The sequence below is a fragment of the Schistocerca nitens genome, chromosome 1 (genome assembly GCF_023898315.1).
Source record: "Schistocerca nitens isolate TAMUIC-IGC-003100 chromosome 1, iqSchNite1.1, whole genome shotgun sequence".
NCBI lineage: Eukaryota > Metazoa > Arthropoda > Insecta > Orthoptera > Acrididae > Schistocerca > Schistocerca nitens.
The window spans coordinates 54722210-54741132 of record NC_064614.1 but is presented as its reverse complement, the minus strand read 5'-3'; the positions used below and the strand labels follow the sequence as shown (position 1 = coordinate 54741132).

The window sequence follows — 18923 nt, the reverse complement described above, 5'->3', positions numbered from 1 at the left end:
ATGGGGTACACTTTGTCATGTCCATTGGGAGCCAAAGGACAATAGGGTTATTACCAGGGCCTTTATCGGCCTTTGAGGGCAATTCATTGCCTGGAAAGTTACAGGTGGTGGTACACCGATGTGACGTGAAATAATATGCCTCCCCTCCCCATGCTGTGCTTCAGATGTATGAAATTTGGGCACGCCATCGTGTTGTGACACCAGGCCAGTTTGTAGGGATTGTGAACGTCTGTTGCACGTAAACGTTCCTTTTGCTCCTCCCCCTGTCTGCATCAACTGTGGAGGGCACCATTCTCCCTGCTCACCAGACTGCAATGTTTTTCAGAGAGAGAGAGAGAGAGAGAGAGAGAGAGAGAGAGAGAGAGAGAGAGAGAATGAATATACAAGAACATAAGACTGGACAGACTGATAATACAATAGGCCAAGGAAAAGTATGAGCATCTACACCCTGCACGCATAACAATGTGACAACATTGCCCTCTCTGCTGATGGTACTCTCCTCCATTATGCTTCCTACAGTAAGCCCTAAGAGCCACTTGATCATGCTTTGTCCACCTGATGGTTGGGAGCTCTCCCCATGCTGTATCCCCCACACCCATTTTGGGAACAATGGCTCCCCACCTAATGGGGATGCAGATCCCCATCTGCAGCTGAGACACATCACCCTCATACAGCTTATCACTCCAGGAAGTGGTCCCTTGGGACAGTCTCCTCCTAGGTTTCTGCTAGTCTTCAACTGGGTTCTAGCCAGTGGCTGAAGAAGCCACAGGCTGTTGGTTGTAGGGCTTCATGATCTTCTTCATTCCCGGAAACTAATTCAAGGAAATCCTCCCACTCATCCAAACCCCTAAATAAAAGAAAGACAAAAAGTCATCCAAGATGAAGGAAATTTCTGGTGGCCACCATATCTCTCATGTTCTGCTTCTGAGCCCACGGCAACGATCCCAGTGGCCCCAGAGGCTTCAGGTTGCACCACACAACATGCCCCAGAACTTGTGGGTCTTGATACCATACACTCTGAACCAGTGGGAGCAGGTGACCCTGAGACATAACCTACTTTTCACCTTCACAGTATACTGACAGCACAGTTCTTCAGTGGAGTTGTAGTGGTTTTTCCCCGCCACCAGGTTAAGTTCCTTCCTTGCTTTCTGCATTACTATTCAGCAAACTTGGTTTCCCCGTGCCCTTCGTGGCTACTGGGGATATATGTTTTAAGAATCGTGCTAATTATGATAGTGTGTCAAGTGAAGTTTGCACATACTTTATTAACTCTGTATATAGTGAACTGGTCCCACTTGATACAACTTTGGAGGATGTGGCTGTTTGAGTTAGGGCATTTCAGAATTTTACTACCTATAATGTTTATCTCCCTCCCTCTGATGGAATGCCTCAGAATGTATTATGTGCATTGGTTTCTCAGATCGCCTCCTCTATCCCCTTCCTAATCTTGGGCGACTTCAATGCTCATAACCCTATGTGGGGTGGAACCTCGAATGCTGGAGGAGGTAAAGACACCGAAAACTTCCTGGCACATCTTGACTTATGTCACTTGAGTTCTGGTGCCTCCACACATTTTAGTGTGACACATGGAACTTACTTTGGCCCTTGATCTTCCTGTTTGCAGCCATGGCTCTTCAATGCCATACGTGACATCCGTCAGTTGACCGTCTCGTCGGCTTTAAACGGCTCTGTGCATGGGTCTGTTGCTTAATAAAACAACGGAAGCAAGAATGCTGCAAATGGTACTGTTCAATCATTGTACCTTGTATGCTTCCTTCGCAGATTTGGGTGAAGAGCAGACGCCTCGATGCATATCAGTCCCCTGCAGGTGTACTTGGTATTTCTTTGAACAGTACTGTATTCACTGACTCAGACACTGTAGCTGAACTTTTTGCTCTGTGTTGTGCTTGAGCCTCTGCCTACAAGAATTGTCGACCTGTCTTTCATATCCTTAAACATTAAGATAGATACTACCTACAGGAAAATTAAAGAGACTTTTGGAGAAAAGAGAACCACTTGTATGAATATCAAGAGCTCAGATGGAAACCAAGTTCTAAGCAAAGAAGGGAAAGCAGAAAGGTGGAAGGAGTATATAGAGGGTCTGTACAAGGGTGATGTACTTGAGGACCATATTATGGAAATGGAAGAGGATGTAGATGAAGATGAAATGGGAGATACGATACTGCGCGAAGAGTTTGACAGAGCACTGAAAGACCTGAGTCGAAACAAGGCCTCAGGAGTAGACAACATTCCAGTAGAACTACTGACAGCCTTGGGAGAGCCAGTCCTGACAAAACTCTGGTGAGCAAGATGTATGAAACAGGCGAAATACCCTCATACTTCAAGAATAATATAATAATTCCAATCCCAAAGAAAGCAGGTGCTGACAGATGTGAAAATTACCGAACAATCAGTTTAATAAGTCACAGATGCAAAATAATTACGCAAATTCTTTACAGACGAATGGAAAAACTGGTAGAAGCCGACCTCGGGGAAGATCAGTTTCGTTTCCGTAGAAATATAGGAACACGTGAGGCAATACTGACCCTACGACTTACCTTAGAAGCTAGATTAAGGAAAGGCGAACCTACGTTTCTAGCATTTGTAGACTTAGAGAAAGCTTTTGAGAATGTTGACTGGAATACTCTCTTTCAAATTCTGAAGGTGGCAGGGGTAAAATACAGGGAGCGAAAGGCTATTTACAATTTGTACAGAAACCAGATGGCAGTTATAAGAGTCGAGGGACGTGAAAGAGAAGCAGCAGTTGGGAAGGGAATGAGACAGGGTTGTAGCCTCTCCCCGATGTTATTCAATCTGTATATTGAGCAAGCAGTAAAGGAAACAAGGAAACGAAAGAAAAATTTGGAGTAGGTATTAAAATCCATGGAGAAGAAATAAAAACTTTGAGGTTCGCCGATGACATTGTAATTCTGTCAGAGACAGCAAAGGACTTGGAAGAGCAGTTGAACGGAATGAACAGTGTCTTGAAAGGAGGATATAAGATGAACATCAACAAAAGCAAAACGAGGATAATGGAATGCAGTCGAATTAAATCGGGTGATGCTGAGGGTATTAGATTAGCAAATGAGACACTTAAAGTAGTAAAGGAGTTTTGCTATTTGGGGAGAAAAATAACTGATGATGGTCGAAGTAGAGAGGATATAAAATGTAGACTGGCAATGGCAAGGAAAGCGTTTCTGAAGAAGAGAAATTTGTTAACACCGAGTATAGATTTAAGTGTCAGGATGTCGTTTCTGAAAGTATTTGTATGGAGTGTAGCCATGTATGAAAGAGAAACATGGACGATAACTAGTTTGGACAAGAAGAGAATAGAAGCTTTCGAAATGTGGTGCTACAGAAGAATGCTGAAGATTAGGTGGGTAGATCATATAACTAATGAGGAGGTATTGAATAGGATTGGGGAGAATAGAAGTTTGTGGCACAACTTGACTAGAAGAAGGGATAGGTTGGTAGGACATGTTCTGAGGCATAAGGGGATCACCAATTTAGTATTGGAGGGTAGTGTGGAGGGTAAAAATTGTAGAGGGAGACCAAGAGATGAATATGGTAAGCAGATTCAGAAGGATGTAGGTTGCAGTAGGTACTGGGAGATGAAGCAGCTTGCACAGGATGGAGAGCTGCATCAAACCAGTCTCAGGACTGAAGACCACAACAACAACAAACATTGGATTGAATGATTGCATGTATCTTTCACTACACATCACCTGGAGCCCTGTAATCCTCCATTCAGTGAGTGGGAATTATATAGCCCCAGAAACAAAGAGCATCCACAACTAAATGCTTAAAACCCTACCAGCGGATTGTCAGTGCGACTCCCATCTCAATGGTGGGAGAGCATCATTGTCCCTGTGATGAAACTGGGTAAGCATCCCCTGCAAATGAACTGTGACTGCCCAGTTAGTCTCACTAATGTTCTATGTAAGTTGCTTGAATGTGTGATGAAACGGCAGCTGTGTTGGCTCTTTAGTCTCGGGGCCTTCTGACTCCTTCCCAAGGTGGTTTTCACCAAATCCTTTCCACTGCTGAGAATTTGTTTTGCCTGGAGTCTGCCATCCAGACAGATTTTGACTGACGTCAACAGCTTATTGCTGTCTTCTTTGATCTACAAAAGGGTTAATGACGTCACAGGGCGACAACACATCCTTTCTGCCCTACATGAGTGGGGTCACCCGGGTCCATTTCCAATTTTGGCCCAGAACTTCTCATTAGACCATAATTTCCGCATTCGAATTCATGCTTCCCACAGTATTCCTCATAATCAAGAGAATGGGGTCCTGCAGGGCTTTGCATTAAATATCCCCTTCTTTTTAGTGAACATCGACAGTCTAGCTGTGGGTCTTTGGTATCATCCTGCTTGTATGCTGACGAATTTTGGTTTTACTGTTGTTCCTCTAATGTGGATGGTGCTGAACGCTGACTTCAGGACACGGTTCAGAAAGTGCAGTCATAGATCCTCACCCAGGGCTTTCAATTTTTTGGCACTAGGACTTGTATCATGCACTTTGTCACCATCGTACTGGTCATCCACAACCAGAATTTTACCTCAATGACAAACTACTCAATGTGGTGGAGACTTACTGCTTTTTGAGACTGGTCTTCAATGCCCGGCTGATGTGGCTTCCCCATCTTCTCCAACTTAAGCAAAGGTGCTGGATACACGTTAGTACACTTTGCTGCTTCAGTAACAGCAGCAGGGGTGCAGACTGCACTACCCTTCTGCAGCTTTACAAAGCCATGATCCTGTCCCATCTTGGTTATGGGAGTCCAGCATATGGTACGACATCACCCTCAGCATTGTGGTAACTGGACCCAATACACCACTGTGGGGTTTGATTTGCAACAGCAGCCTTTCAGACTAGCCTTGTGAACAATCTGCTCGCAGAGGATGGGATCCCTCCACTACAGATCAGGTGCCAACAACAGCTGCTCAGTAATGCTATACATGTTCAAATCTCCCCTAAACATCCAAACTGCCATGTCCTTTTCCCTGGTAGGGAGGTCCACCTCCCACAACAGAGACCTAGAATTGGGGTCATAATTGCAGTTCGACTAAAACATCTCTACTCTGAACGTCAACTTTCCCCGCTGTCGCTTCTTGTCAGTGAGTAATCGCGTACGTTCCATGTGTTTTACTCCGACCTCAGATCTATCTTGACTAATCATTTGTACCGAAAGATTGTCAACACCATGGTGTTTCGCCACCTGTTCCTGGCTGTCTTTTATGTGTTTCCAGGTTTGGAAGTGGTATACAATGATAGCTTAATGGTCAATCGACAAACTCGTTTTGCATACATACGTGCAAGGTGAAGTGCACTACTGTCCTAGCTGGCCAGGTGAATGCAGCATCTTCACTGCTGAATGGGTGGCCATCAAACAAGCCCTTAGCCATGCTAATTCTTGCAGTGGCAAGATTCTTCTAATCTGCAGTGACTCCCTGAGCAGCCTTGGGCTGTAGACCAGTGCCACCCTCATCACCCATTAGTCATGCCTATCCAGGATCTTCTTTCTGACCTCCATAAAGCTGGACAGCAAGTCGTCTTTGTTTTTACCCCTGGACATGTTGAGATCTCAGGGAATGAACATGCTGACCGCTTGGCAAATTTGACCACCAGGATGCTGATTTTGGAAAAGGGGGTCCGAGAACTGGACCTTCGGTTGACTCTACGCCATCAGTTGTTGGCTGTCTGGAACTCGGAATTGTTCGCCATGGACTCTTCAATCTGAGGGCAATAAAGGAGACATGACCACACAGGGTCTTCCCTTCTTGCAGGGAATCGATTGTCCTTTTTCGGCTACACATTGGACTTACTTGGCTTACCCACAGCCACTTTCTCCAACACTAGGACCACGTTAATGCCGATGTGGTGCCTGCCTGATCTTAATAGACCGCCCAAATTTGGCTGCTTTGTGGCGATATCTTAAACTTCCTGACATGCTACCTCTGGTGTTAATGGCCGATGAAAAAATGGCTGACCTGGTTTTACATTTTGCCGCAAAGATAGTTTCTGCTTATCTCTGTGAGGTGAGGCACTTTGGCATCAGTGACTGCCTGAGGGGTTGGAGGGACACCCCCGCCTGCTGTGGCCCATCGGTGGGGTCCCATGGCAGCCCTTGCTTGTGGTCTGGGCTGGCCCCTACCCTTCGTACTTTTTTATTCTCCTTGTTTGTGTTTGCCATTTTTAATGTTTTATCTATCTTAAACTTTCATCATCTTGTCTGAGTTGCTTGTTTTATTGGGGCAGCAGATGGTGTGGTGGTGCTGGTGGTTTGCAGAGGGTGCATCTCCCACTGCATACCAAACTCCAGGAATCTCCAACGGCATTCTGGGCAGAGTGTATCGACCTCTTTATCACCTCTCACTCCCCCCTACTTCTCCATGATTATCTACATCTACATCCATACTCCGCAAGCCACCTGACGGTGTGTGGCGGAGTGTACCCTGAGTACCTCTATCGGTTCTCCCTTCCATTCCAGTCTCGTATTGTTCGTGGAAAGAAGGATTGTCGGTATGCTTCTGTGTGGGCTCTAATCTCTCTGATTTTATCCTCATGGTCTCTTCGCAAGATAAACGTAGAAGGGAGCAATGTACTGCTGGACTCTTTGGTGAAGGTATGTTCTCGAAACTTTAACAAAAGCCCGTACTGAGCTACTGAGCGTCTCTCCTGCAGAGTCTTCCACTGGGGTTTATCTATCATCTCCGTAACGCTTTCGTGATTACTAAATGATCCTGTAACGAAGCGCGCTGCTCTGCGTTGGATCTTCTCTATCTCTTCTATCAACCCTATCTGGTATGGATCCCACACCACTGAGCAGTATTCAAGCAGTGGGCGAACAAGCGTACTGTAACCTACTTCCTTTGTTTTCGGATTGCATTTCCTTAGGATTCCTCCAATGAATCTCAGTCTGGCATCTGCTTTACAGACGATCAACTTTATGTGATCATTCCATTTTAAATCACTCCTAATGCGTACTCCCAGATAATTTATGGAATTAACTGCTTCCAGTTGCTGACCTGCTATTTTGTAGCTAAATGATAAGGGATCTATCTTTCTATGTATTCGCAGCACATTACACTTGTCTACATTGAGATTCAATTGCCATTCCCTGCACCATGCGTCAATTGGCTGCAGATCCTCCTGCATTTCAGTACAATTTTCCATTGTTACAACCTCTCGATACACCACAGCATCATCTGCAAAAAGCCTCAGTGAACTTCCGATGTCATCCACCAGGTCATTTATGTATATTGTGAACAGCAACGGTCCCATGACACTCCCCTGTGGCACACCTGAAATCACTTTTACTTCGGAAGACTTCTCTCCATTGAGAATGACATGCTGTGTTCTGTTATCTAGGAACTCCTCAATCCAATCACACAATTGGTCTGATAGTCCATATGCTCTTACTTTGTTCATTAAACGACTGTGGGGAACTGTATCGAACGCCTTGCGGAAGTCAAGAAACACGGATCTACCTGTGAACCAGTGTCTATGGCCCTCTGAGTCTTGTGGACGAATAGCGCGAGCTGGGTTTCACACGACCGTCTTGTTTGAAACCCATGCTGATTCCTACAGAGTAGATTTCTAGTCTCCAGGAAAGTCATTATACTCGAACATAATACGTGTTCCAAAATTCTACAACTGATCAACGTTAGAGATATAAGTCTATAGTTCTGCACATCTGTTCGACGTCCCTTCTTGAAAATGGGGATGACCTGTGCCCTTTTCCAATCCTTTGGAACGCTACGCTCTTCTAGAGACCTACGGTACACCGCTGCAAGAAGGGGGGCAAGTTCCTTCGCGTACGCTGTGTAAAATCGAACTGGTATCCCATCAGGTCCAGCGGCCTTTCCTCTTATGAGCGATTTTAATTGTTTCTCTATCCCTCTGTCGTCTGTTTCGATATCTACCATTTTGTCATCTGTGCGACAATCTAGAGAAGGAACTACAGTGCAGTCTTCCTCTGTGAAACAGCTTTGGAAAAAGACATTTAGTATTTCGGCCTTTAGTCTGTCATCCTCTGTTTCAGTACCATTTTGGTCACAGTGTGTCTTGACATTTTGTTTTGATCCACCTACCGCTTTGACATAAGACCAGAATTTCTTAGGATTTTCTGCCAAGTCAGTACATAGAACTTTACTTTCGAATTCATTGAATGCCTCTCGCATTGCCCTCCTCACACTACATTTCGCTTCGCGTAGTTTTTGTTTGTCTGCAAGGCTTTGGCTATGTTTATGTTTGCTTTGAAGTTCCCTTTGCTTCCGCAGCAGTTTTCTAACTCTGTTGTTGTACCACGGTGGCTCTTTTCCATCTCTTACGATCTTGCTTGGAACATACTCATCTAACGCATATTGTACGATGGTTTTGAACTTTGTCCACTGATCCTCAACACTATCTGTACTTGAGACAAAACTTTTGTGTTGAGCCGTCAGGTACTCTGTAATCTTCTTTTTGTCACTTTTGCTAAACAGAAAAATCTTCCTACTGTTTTTAATATTTCTATTTACGGCTGAAGTTATCGATGCCGTAACCGCTTTATGGTCGCTGATTCCCTGTTCTGTGTTAACTGTTTCAAATAGTTCGGGTCTGTTTGTCACCAGAAGGTCTAATATGTTATCGCCATGAGTCGGTTCTCTGTTTAACTGCTCAAGGTAGTTTTCAGATAAAGCACTTAAAAAAATTTCACTGGATTCTTTGTCCCTGCCACCCGTTATGAACGTTTGAGTCTCCCAGTCTATATCCGGCAAATTAAAATCTCCACCCAGAACTATAACATGGTGGGGAAATTATACTCGAAATATTTTCCAAATTATCCTTCAGGTGCTCAGCCACAACAGCTGCTGAGCCCATCCAATTACGATGTCTGAGCCTGCTTTAACCGTGACCTTCACCCAAATCATTTCACATTTCGGACCTCCGTCAATTTCCTTCGATACTATTGCACTTCTTATCGCTATAAACACGCCTCCCCCTTCACTGTCCAGCCTGTCTCTGCGGTATACATTCCAATCAGAGTTTAGGATTTCATTACTGTTTACGTCCGGTTTCAGCCAACTTTCTGTCCCTAGTACTATATGGGCGTTGTGACCGTTTATTAATGAGAGCAGTTCTGGGACCTTTCTATAGACCCTCCTGCAGTTTACTATTAGCACATTAATATTGTTATTCCCTGTTGCATTTTGCCTACTCCTACCTTGCTGCGTTTCAGGAGGCGTCTTCTCGGGCCTAGGGAGGGATTTCTCTAACCTAAAAAACCCCCATGTGCACTCCACACGTACTCCGCTACCCTTGTAGCCGCTTCCGGCGTGTAGTGGTCGCCTGACCTATTCAGGGGGACCCTACATTTCTCCACCCGATAGCGGAGGTCGAGAAATTTGCACCCCAGATCTCCGCAGAATCTTCTGAGCCTCTGGTTTAAGCCTTCCACTCGGCTCCAAACCAGAGGACAGCGATCGGTTCTGGGAACGATACTACAAATAGTTAGCTCTGATTCCACCCCGCGAGCGAGGCTTTCCGCCTTTACTAGTTCCGCCAACCGCCTGTACGAACTGAGGATGACCTCTGAACCCAGACGGCAGGAGTCATTGGTGCCGACATGAGCAACAATTTGCAGTCGGGTGCACCCAGTTCTCTCTATCGCCACCGGCAGGGCCTCCTCCACATCTCGGATGAGACCCCCAGGCAAGCAGATAGAGTGAACACTGGCCTTCCCCGACCTTTTCGCTATTTCCCTAAGGGGCTCCATCACCCGCCTAACGTTGGAGCTCCCAATAACTAATAAACCCCTCCCCCCGTGTGCCTGCTCGGACCTTGCTGAAGGAGCAGCCACATGTCCACTCACAGGCAAAGCGGGCGATGCCACACGGCCAACCTCCACATTTACCCTCCGCCTCGTGCGCTGCGAACGCCGCTGGACCCGCCACTCCCCTTGGGGAGAGGGTGGCCCAACCGCGCCCGGTACCCGCGAAGATGTCTCGACAGCAGGGACAGTGGGTGAAGCATGTAACACCTGGGGTGTACCTTGCGACGCACCAGACTCCCCACTGCCGCTACACTCCGAGGCAGCAGCCTGAAGACGGCTGACCGCGGCCATCAACACGTTCAGCTGTTCACGAACAGTGGCCAACTCCTCCTGCGTCCGTACACAGCAGTCACACATCCTATCCACATTATATGTGTCTTATTGTATCTTGCTTGCAGTCAGACTTACCAGGAATTGCCTTCCCCCTTCTGAGGTTTATTCCTGGTTCGATACATAAAAGATGAAGGGACTGAGACCTCACAGTTTGGTCCCTTTAACACCAACAACCAACCTACCTTGTGTTTTTTACCAGTCCCTCTAAATTGCAATAAACCTGTAGACTCCAGCATTTAAGACAAGGGTTACTTTAACGTTAGGCTAAGTGTCCCTACATTCTACCATGAGCAAACAAGATACACACACACAAACTAAAAAGTCAACAATAAAGAAAAATATTTACTACTACACCACATATTGCTGGCACTGTGAGTCAATGGTCAACACTCCTGATGTGGTACGAACAAACTGTTGAGACAACAGCTACCACTGCCACCAGACATAGCAGTGTCAGAGTATCTGATGACCACTTCCTGGCAGCAAATGTAGTGACTCGGGTTGCTCGAGACTGCTGTGGGTTGAGGGAGCTGAGCAGCAGCAGTGCAGGACAGGTCAGGTGCTTCGTAGCATTGTGCAGTGTGTGAGCCTCATGGGCACAATGGGGAGAACGACAGGTGCCCATTGTTAGCTAGTCATGATGCTGATGCCACAGGTTAGTGAGGGCAGCCAATGCAGTGGTGTGGCAGATGCAGTGAGGAAAATGAGAGGTTTTGTCCGTTACTGGATGTTTTGCAGCACAGGGTAACTCTACACCTCAGTGCTCTCTCGGATGGTCCGTCATGTGCTTAGGTAAGTGTAACTGACTGTGCAGTCCAATACAACAGTCGTTGTTTAGGACAGGTGTGGGATGACCAAGACTGTGGCAGATGCTCACAGAACGACCAGGGGACAGTTCGGATGTGCCGCGCCTGGGTAGTGTGCGGGAAGACAACTTGCAGATCATCCACAAACAACCCTCAGTAGGTGAAGGGTTGGCAGCACACTACTCTTCGCCTCATCTACGATGTCCAAATAGGCTGCAACAGCAGACCACAGCTGTGACTTGGATTGGAATGGCTGTCACTTGGTGTCAGAGTGAACAAGCGGGTAGCCGAAAGACCATCATCGATCGGCTTGCCATGGTTTCAGTGAAATTCAATAGAAAGTCATTCTCTCTGGTACTGGGGACACGTACAGAATGGTGGCATGACTGAATGTGTCCACGAGCTGCAAAAGCCTGGTTATTTAAAAAGCGTAGCTCACATCTATGGTCCGGTTGCTGTAGGCAAGTGATCGTATTTCTCCTGATTTATTGGATTTAGCAGCATTCTTTGCCTTATTGTGGTGGTTCAGTAACTATTCTTGGTTATCGAGCTCAGATCTTTCTCTAATGTTGGACTGTTGCAGTGATACTCTGGTGCTTGGAGTTACAGAGCCTTACTTCCGACAGCCCTGTTATGGTGTAATGCAGAGTTTGCTATTTTGCTTCCTTCACTTGGAAGTTGTACCTTCTGCTGCATTCACATTACACCATATTGACGTGCTGATTGATACACCAGCTTCACTCGAACGAATGAATAGCCCATCTGATAAGGAAAACTAAAACCAAGTGATTTTTTTTTTCTTTCTTCCAGTAGACTGGTTTCACTCAAAAGAATGAATGAGGAATTCAACCAATAACTAAAAATATAACCAAATGAGGTGATTGTTTTCAAACAACTCACTGAATTAATTGTTTTCATTCAGTTGTTATAACTTAACAATAACAAGGATGGTTGGATTACTTTGGATGGAATATGGTGTAGTGATTACTGCATTAGTAATACTCTGTGTGTAAAACCATGACATGGTTCTGTGTAGTTAATTTTCTGTATCATATTCCACTTAGTTATAACTGTACCGAAAAATGTTCCTTTCTTCTGTACATCTGAATGAGGACTGGCTTTTCTAGACACAGTGTACATAATTTGTGAAGAATGTGGAAAAGTCATTTACTGTGTTGATGAATAGGCAATTGAAAATTATTTTATTTTTTAAAATGCATATGGAATAATAAGATTAATTACTTCAGTGATTAGTATCATGATGAATTCAATATAATTGCAGGAACTTTCCCACAAAGCCTCAGTGGAAGTGAGACAGATGTTTCTACATCTAATGAGAACCTAAGCCATGAAGAAAGATATGTAATCAAGCACACAGCACGACAAGAGCCACAAGGGCAGGAGAATCTTAGCTCAAACAGAAGCAGTTTAGATGTATCGTCGTCTTCCTATAATACTCTCATCATCCATGGAGCTGGCGATGAGAGCTGGACTGGCCGGTAATAGAACTTTGGATTATTTCCTTATGCATGTTTATTACTCTCTCTGTAAACCTTCAATACTTTATTATCTTTCTCCTACTATCCAGCTAACTATACTTCATACAGCCTATCCCGTATATCTAGCTGAATAGCCACAACCTAAGAGTTGCTTGCAGAATAAATCCTTCATTTTGTAACATAGTGATAAACGTATTACTAATGAAAGATACAGGTCTGGATTTGGAAATTGGGCTGGCACACTATTTTAGTTAGTCAAAAATTGTGGATTACATTATAGCAGAGTAAGAAAGTCACCCTATTCAGCACACAATTTATATTACCTTCAGCATACATGTCATTATTTTGTACATTGAGAAAAAGCAACCACAAAAGAAAATTGTCTACAAAAATCTCCATCAATTAGTGTGAAAGTTTTCAGAAATACAATTCAGCAAATCACAACATTAATTACTACAATTGTAAATAAATGAAATGCTGTTCTGTGCCTAAGGAATCCAGAGGGCAATAGTTGTTCCTGTACTATTTTAGTCAGTCAAAAATTGTGGATTACATTATAGCAGAATAAGAAAGTCACCCTGGAAACACCATACAGGCTGTGGCTAAGCTGTTATTCACCAAATCCCTTATTCTTCCATGGTTACAGTCTATTACCTAAGTGAACTAAAATAGGCCATACAAACAGGTGCCTCATCTTAGTGGACTTGGGCGTAGTAATAATTATTGTTTCCCTGTCATTCTAATGTTACAAATAATCCACCTCTACTCCCTTCGTCCTATAACTACTACTACTACTACCACTGCTGCTGCTGCTGCTGCTGCTGCTGCTACTACTACTACTACTACTACTACTACTACTACTACTACAGTTGTCATTAATCTGAAGATGACGTGGAAAACTGAAAATGGTTGTAAAACAAAAGGATTTGGTGTAAGAACTGTCAATGTGTCTATGCATTATTCTTTCATCATTACTCAAATACTCGTATCACCACTGCCACCACTGTTACCTTTAGCTCTAACATATTGCATCTCATTCAATACCTTTTACTACACAGCATCCATCATGAAAATACTATTGGAACAACTATTGCCCTCTGGATTCCTTAGGCACAGAACAGCATTTCATTTAGTTACAATTGTAGTAATTAATTTTGTGATTTGCTGAATCGTATTTCTGAAAACTTTCACACTAATTGGTGGAGATTTTTGTAGACAATTTTCTTTTGTGGTTGCTTTTTCTCACTGTACAAAATAATGACATGTATGCTGAAGGTAATATAAATTGTGTGCTGAAATCTCTTGCGGAGTCCTTCCTGGAGTTTCTGGCATTGCAGTTGGAATATTGTGTAAGTCTACCAACTTGACTCATTCATCAGCATTGCTTTTGGAACAAGCAATCTCTTTTTTTTTTTTTTCCAACCATGCTATCAGACAGGCAGTGGAGTAGTTTTTTAAGCTCATGCAAATGTGATCACTTTTGTTGTACATATTGGATAGGCGCAAAGCTGAAAACTGTTTTCAGTGCTTGATTTGTATCTCGAAAACAAGTATAAACACAATCATAGAGAACTTCTCAGTTCATGTTGGCTCATATTCAATGGTGCAGTGATGGCATAGCACTCCTTTTAACAAATATTGTTAAGTATAAAAATGAATCAGATTTGTCACAGCTTGTAAAAAAAAAAAATAGTGGACAAAAGTAATGATTTCACCACCTACAAAAAAGAACAAAATATCTAAGAACATATAGGCTATAGATTTAATAGTAAGAAAGGAAAATTCAGTAGCGAAGGCCAATGATGAAACAGAATTCCTGGCTAATACTTAACCTTCAGGAGGCTAAATGTGTAGTAATGCAGATACACAAACATAAAAGTAAAAGTGAGACACTTCCTAGCATTCAAAACTAATAGTTCCTTTTTTTGAGGAGAAGAGTGAGATAGGTTGGGGGAACATTAAAAGGTAAGGCAGGCCACTCAAACCTCAGGATGCAGTGACACCCACTTGTTGGTCATTCAAACTCCAGCTTGAATGACCTGCCTCTCTTTTTAACCTTTGCAAACCTATTAGTACTGAAAACGAGAAAGCATCTTACTTTTATGTGGATCTGACAGCAGTACTGCACATTTTGCCTTCTGAAGCTCAGTAATGGCTGGCATACTTATGATTTATACGTGAAAATTAACTAAGCTGTTAAAAAATATAAATATTTAAATGTCTTTTGTCACTGCCAACAGTTTATGGAAAATTAGTATGTGAGAGGTGAGCCAAGTTAGATATTCATGAAACTATGTGCAGTCATTACCATAAATTTTATATAGGTCAGTCCGGAATTGCAATACCTGTTCCCATTAGTACAATGATTGTTTTAGATTTGAGAAGTCTTAACAAATATGTCATTCTAAAACCACATCAGAGAGCAGGGCACTATGAAATAAGATCTGGCCTAGTTATGCTTTCTAGAGAAATTCTGGTAAATAGGTATATTAGAGGAGACAGAAAAATATGCATATGACATCAAATGGAAGGGGAATCCTACGTGAAAAGCAGACTTCAAACACACACACACACACACACACACACACACACACACACACACACACACACACACACACAGTTCTTTAGTAATTTTAATTCAGTATTGTTAAAGCAAAAAGTTTGTATCACATATAATGATGAAAGTAACCGCATGGTTATAAATTTTACTCGTGACAAGCAACTTTTTTATTGACATAAGTTACAAGGAACACTATGGACCTCAACACATGTGGCACAAAAAGTGCTAACTCGTAAGATTTACTAAAGTCATTTTACAGTGTAGCACAACGTACAACATGAAACATACATAAACTGACTGCAGCAGTCCATAATCAGTTACAGTTACTTTTGTGACGGCCTTCGTAGCGACAACACTTCGCTGTAGAAACGGCCTGCGAAGTCACCGCCACACTTTTAATAGCGGGCCGACTGGTCCGCTGGAACAGGGAACAGAAAGATGAAAGCCCAAACACTCTGATTAAATAAAAGTCGGTACTTATCTTTATTAACGAAGATACAGGAACACAGTAGTGAACTCCGTGTCTACAGAAATCTGTCTAGTTCGAGTCGGAGCGGCTTGGTCAGTGTCGGCTGACGACAAACAACAACTCTGCTGCGATGAACACACAACTGACTAGCAGGTACACAATTCGGTGGCGAGTATACAACTGAGCGGCGAATCCAGAACTGTCCTAGCGCTCGCGACTCTAGCGCTTAAGAAGCCAGAAGCCAGCGGTGGCGCGCGCAGACTTGCGGCGATTTCCTGTATCGCTGGCGCTGCTTATGCGGACGGCGTCCGGACTTTGGTGCTGCCAACCTTTTGGGCAGGGGGCTCGGTTGGCATTACTGGCTAGGATATAACAGTTACCATATGTAGTTAAATACTGGTGAACGGATAGAAGGAAGTTATGTTCTGGTTCATCATATAAGTATCAGTGTGTTATGAGGCAATATGGTGGAAAAATATTGCTGTTGGAAGATGAGAGATTCAACATAGTTATTGCACCATAAACCATTGTTAGGTAACTTATTGTTAATATCAAGGAAGAACAGTATAAAACACACACACACACACACACACACACACACACACACACACACACTTCCATGATAGAAAATTCGTTGAATGACCTCCACCCTCCCTCCCTCCCCTCCCTCCCTCCCTCCCCTCTCCTTTCCTTAGTTCTTCCATGCATTCCCCATGAATTCCTCAGTACAGGCTACACTCTCATTATTACTAAGAAAATTCAAACAGTGCATACTGGTCTTTGAATATTGTTTATGTACTGCTGAATGATTAATCGCAAAACTAATGCCATGAAGTGCAACACCTTAATAAAATAAAAAGGTAAGTAACAACATGTGATGTAGTATCTATCACATCTTATGTACTAATTTTATCAAGCAGTTATGGTTGAAAACAGCCATATTACCCGTGGATCACGATGCTTTGTTTGATAGTAGGGAATTGTTACAGGTTATCGGGTATTCGAGATATGCAAGATGGAAATGGTCAGAACTACTTGTCATCTCATTCCTACAGTGCATCACCAACTGTGGAAACAAACAAGAAAATGGGATCTCATTCCCATTCTCCATCTCCTTCACTCTCATTGGGCAGCAACAAAGAAGGTCGCATCTACGATCCCAGTGTTCGTGAGATAACTGATATTCCTGATGATTACTTGAGTCAATCACAGGTACTGTAATAATTATGAATTATCTTTTTTATGGTAGAACCGCAAAAAATTCTTGAGCCAGTTTTCGTGTGCCAGGCTGTAAATTGATTTGGAACAAATGCTTCGAGGTTAAGGAAAATGACAAAAATTATATGGTACATTATAATGTTCATGCTAATAAAATAATAGCTGTAGCTACAAACAAATAAGTAAAAAGAAACATGCTACTGTTGTGAGCATCGTTTTGTCAGATGTGTGAAGTGTTTCACCCAATAGTGTGGACTGTATCACTATGTAATGGTGTGCCAATAAGAACCAACCAAAGCATGGAAGAAATGGGAACAATCTGTATGTACATTAACACTAAAAGTAGTTCACATGGAAGAAAAAAATTCCAAGCACAATAATATATTACCATGAAATGGCATAATTTCATAGAAACACCTTGGTGGAGGCATCTAGTTGCCTCTTGTGCAAAACAGTAGAGGTCCAGCTTTGCTGACAGTACAAAGAGCAGGGCCTACCTTGGTATTACTCCGATGCTACTGTCAGCAACGTCTACAGCTGCTACTGTGATGACAATTGCATCTGCTTAGCTGACGATGGCCATGAACTTCTTCCAGCAAGCAGATGACTTCCCCGTGACACAGGGCAGGCTGCCCTGTCTCGTGGTTGAACAGCGGACACTGTACTGCATTCCAGGATGTTGCTCTAGGTGTTATAGCCTCATGGTGTAGGCTGTGATACTGAGATGAGAATGATCTAGTACATGAATGGCAGAGTACTTATGTACTCCAGACTGTGTTCATCTAGGCTTAACACACGGACTCTAAATGCTTCTGTGGTGCAAGTGAGAAAAGGCTTCCTTCTTTGAACTAGCATATTGCGGTGTCGGCTGTTGGTATACCGCTCCCAGCCGGCTCCCCTTCACAATGCCAGTTGGCTGTGTTGCGCTTGGCAATGTGTAACACTCTCGCCCGCCTTTGTCCGGCCCTGTTGCAGCTCGCTTCCGCTCTGGTGTATTTTTTGACCAAACACAGTTAGTATGCTACATTGCTCTCCTTTTATCAAGACCCAATTTCTACATCTACATCTACATTTATACTCCGCAAGCCACCCAACGGTGTGTGACGGAGGGCACTTTACGTGCCACTGTCATTACCTCCCTTTTCTGTTCCAGTCGCATATGGTTCGCGGGAAGAACGACTGTCTGAAAGCCTCCGTGCGCACTCTAATCTCTCTAATTTTACATTCGTGATCTCCTCGGGAGGTATAAGTTGGGGGAAACAATATATTCGATACCTCATCCAGAAACGCACCCTCTCGAAACCTGGCGAGCAAGCTACACCGCGATGCAGAGCGCCTCTCTTGCAGAGTCTGCCACTTGAGTTTGCTAAACATCTCCGTAACGCTATCACGGTTACCAAATAACCCTGTGACGAAACGCACCGCTCTTCTTTGGATCTTCTCTGTCTCCTTCGTCAACCCGATCTGATACCTACCCCACACTGATGAGCAATACTCAAGTATAGGTCAAACGAGTGTTTTGTAAGCCACCTCCTTTGTTGATGGACTACATTTTCTAAGGACTCTCCCAATGAATCTCAACCTGGTACCCGCCTTACCAACAATTAATTTTATACAATCATTCCACTTCAAATCGTTCCGCACGCATACTCCCAGATGTTTTACAGAAGTAACTGCTACCAGTGTTTGTTCCGCTATCATATAATCATACAATAAAGGATCCTTCTTTCTATGTATTCGCAATACACGACATTTGTCTATGTTAAGGGTCAGTTGCCACTCCCTGCACCAAGTGCCTATCCGCTGCAGATCTTCCTGCATTTTGCTACAATTTTCTAATGCTGCAACTTCTCTGTATACTACAGCATCATCCGCGAAAAGCCGCATGGAACTTCCGACACTATCTACTAGGTCATTTATATATATTGTGAAAAGCAATGGTCCCATAACACTCCCCTGTGGCACGCCAGAGGTTACTTTAACGTGTGTAGACGTCTCTCCATTGATAACAGCATTCTGTGTTCTGTTTGCTAAAAACTCTTCAATCCAGCCACACAGCTGGTCTGATATTCCGTAGGCTCTTACTTTGTTTATCAGGCGACAGTGCGGAACTGTATCGAACGCCTTCCGGAAGTCAAGGAAAATAGCATCTACCTGGGAGCCTGTATCTAATATTTTCTGGGTCTCATGAACAAATAAAGCGAGTTGGGTCTCAC

At 43.6% G+C, this 18923-nt stretch overlaps 1 protein-coding gene across 2 annotated transcripts in view; it reads left to right on the top strand.

Moving 5' to 3' along the window:
• The window catches only part of LOC126241099 (angiomotin-like protein 2), a 172985-nt gene that overhangs the window by 26956 nt on the left and 127106 nt on the right, over nucleotides 1–18923 (top strand). For both annotated transcript variants that reach the window (XM_049947978.1, XM_049947977.1), the window contains exons 3-4: nucleotides 12244–12460; nucleotides 16479–16701. In XM_049947978.1, the coding sequence (XP_049803935.1) occupies nucleotides 12244–12460; nucleotides 16479–16701 (440 nt within the window). The remainder of the gene's footprint in view (nucleotides 1–12243; nucleotides 12461–16478; nucleotides 16702–18923) is intronic.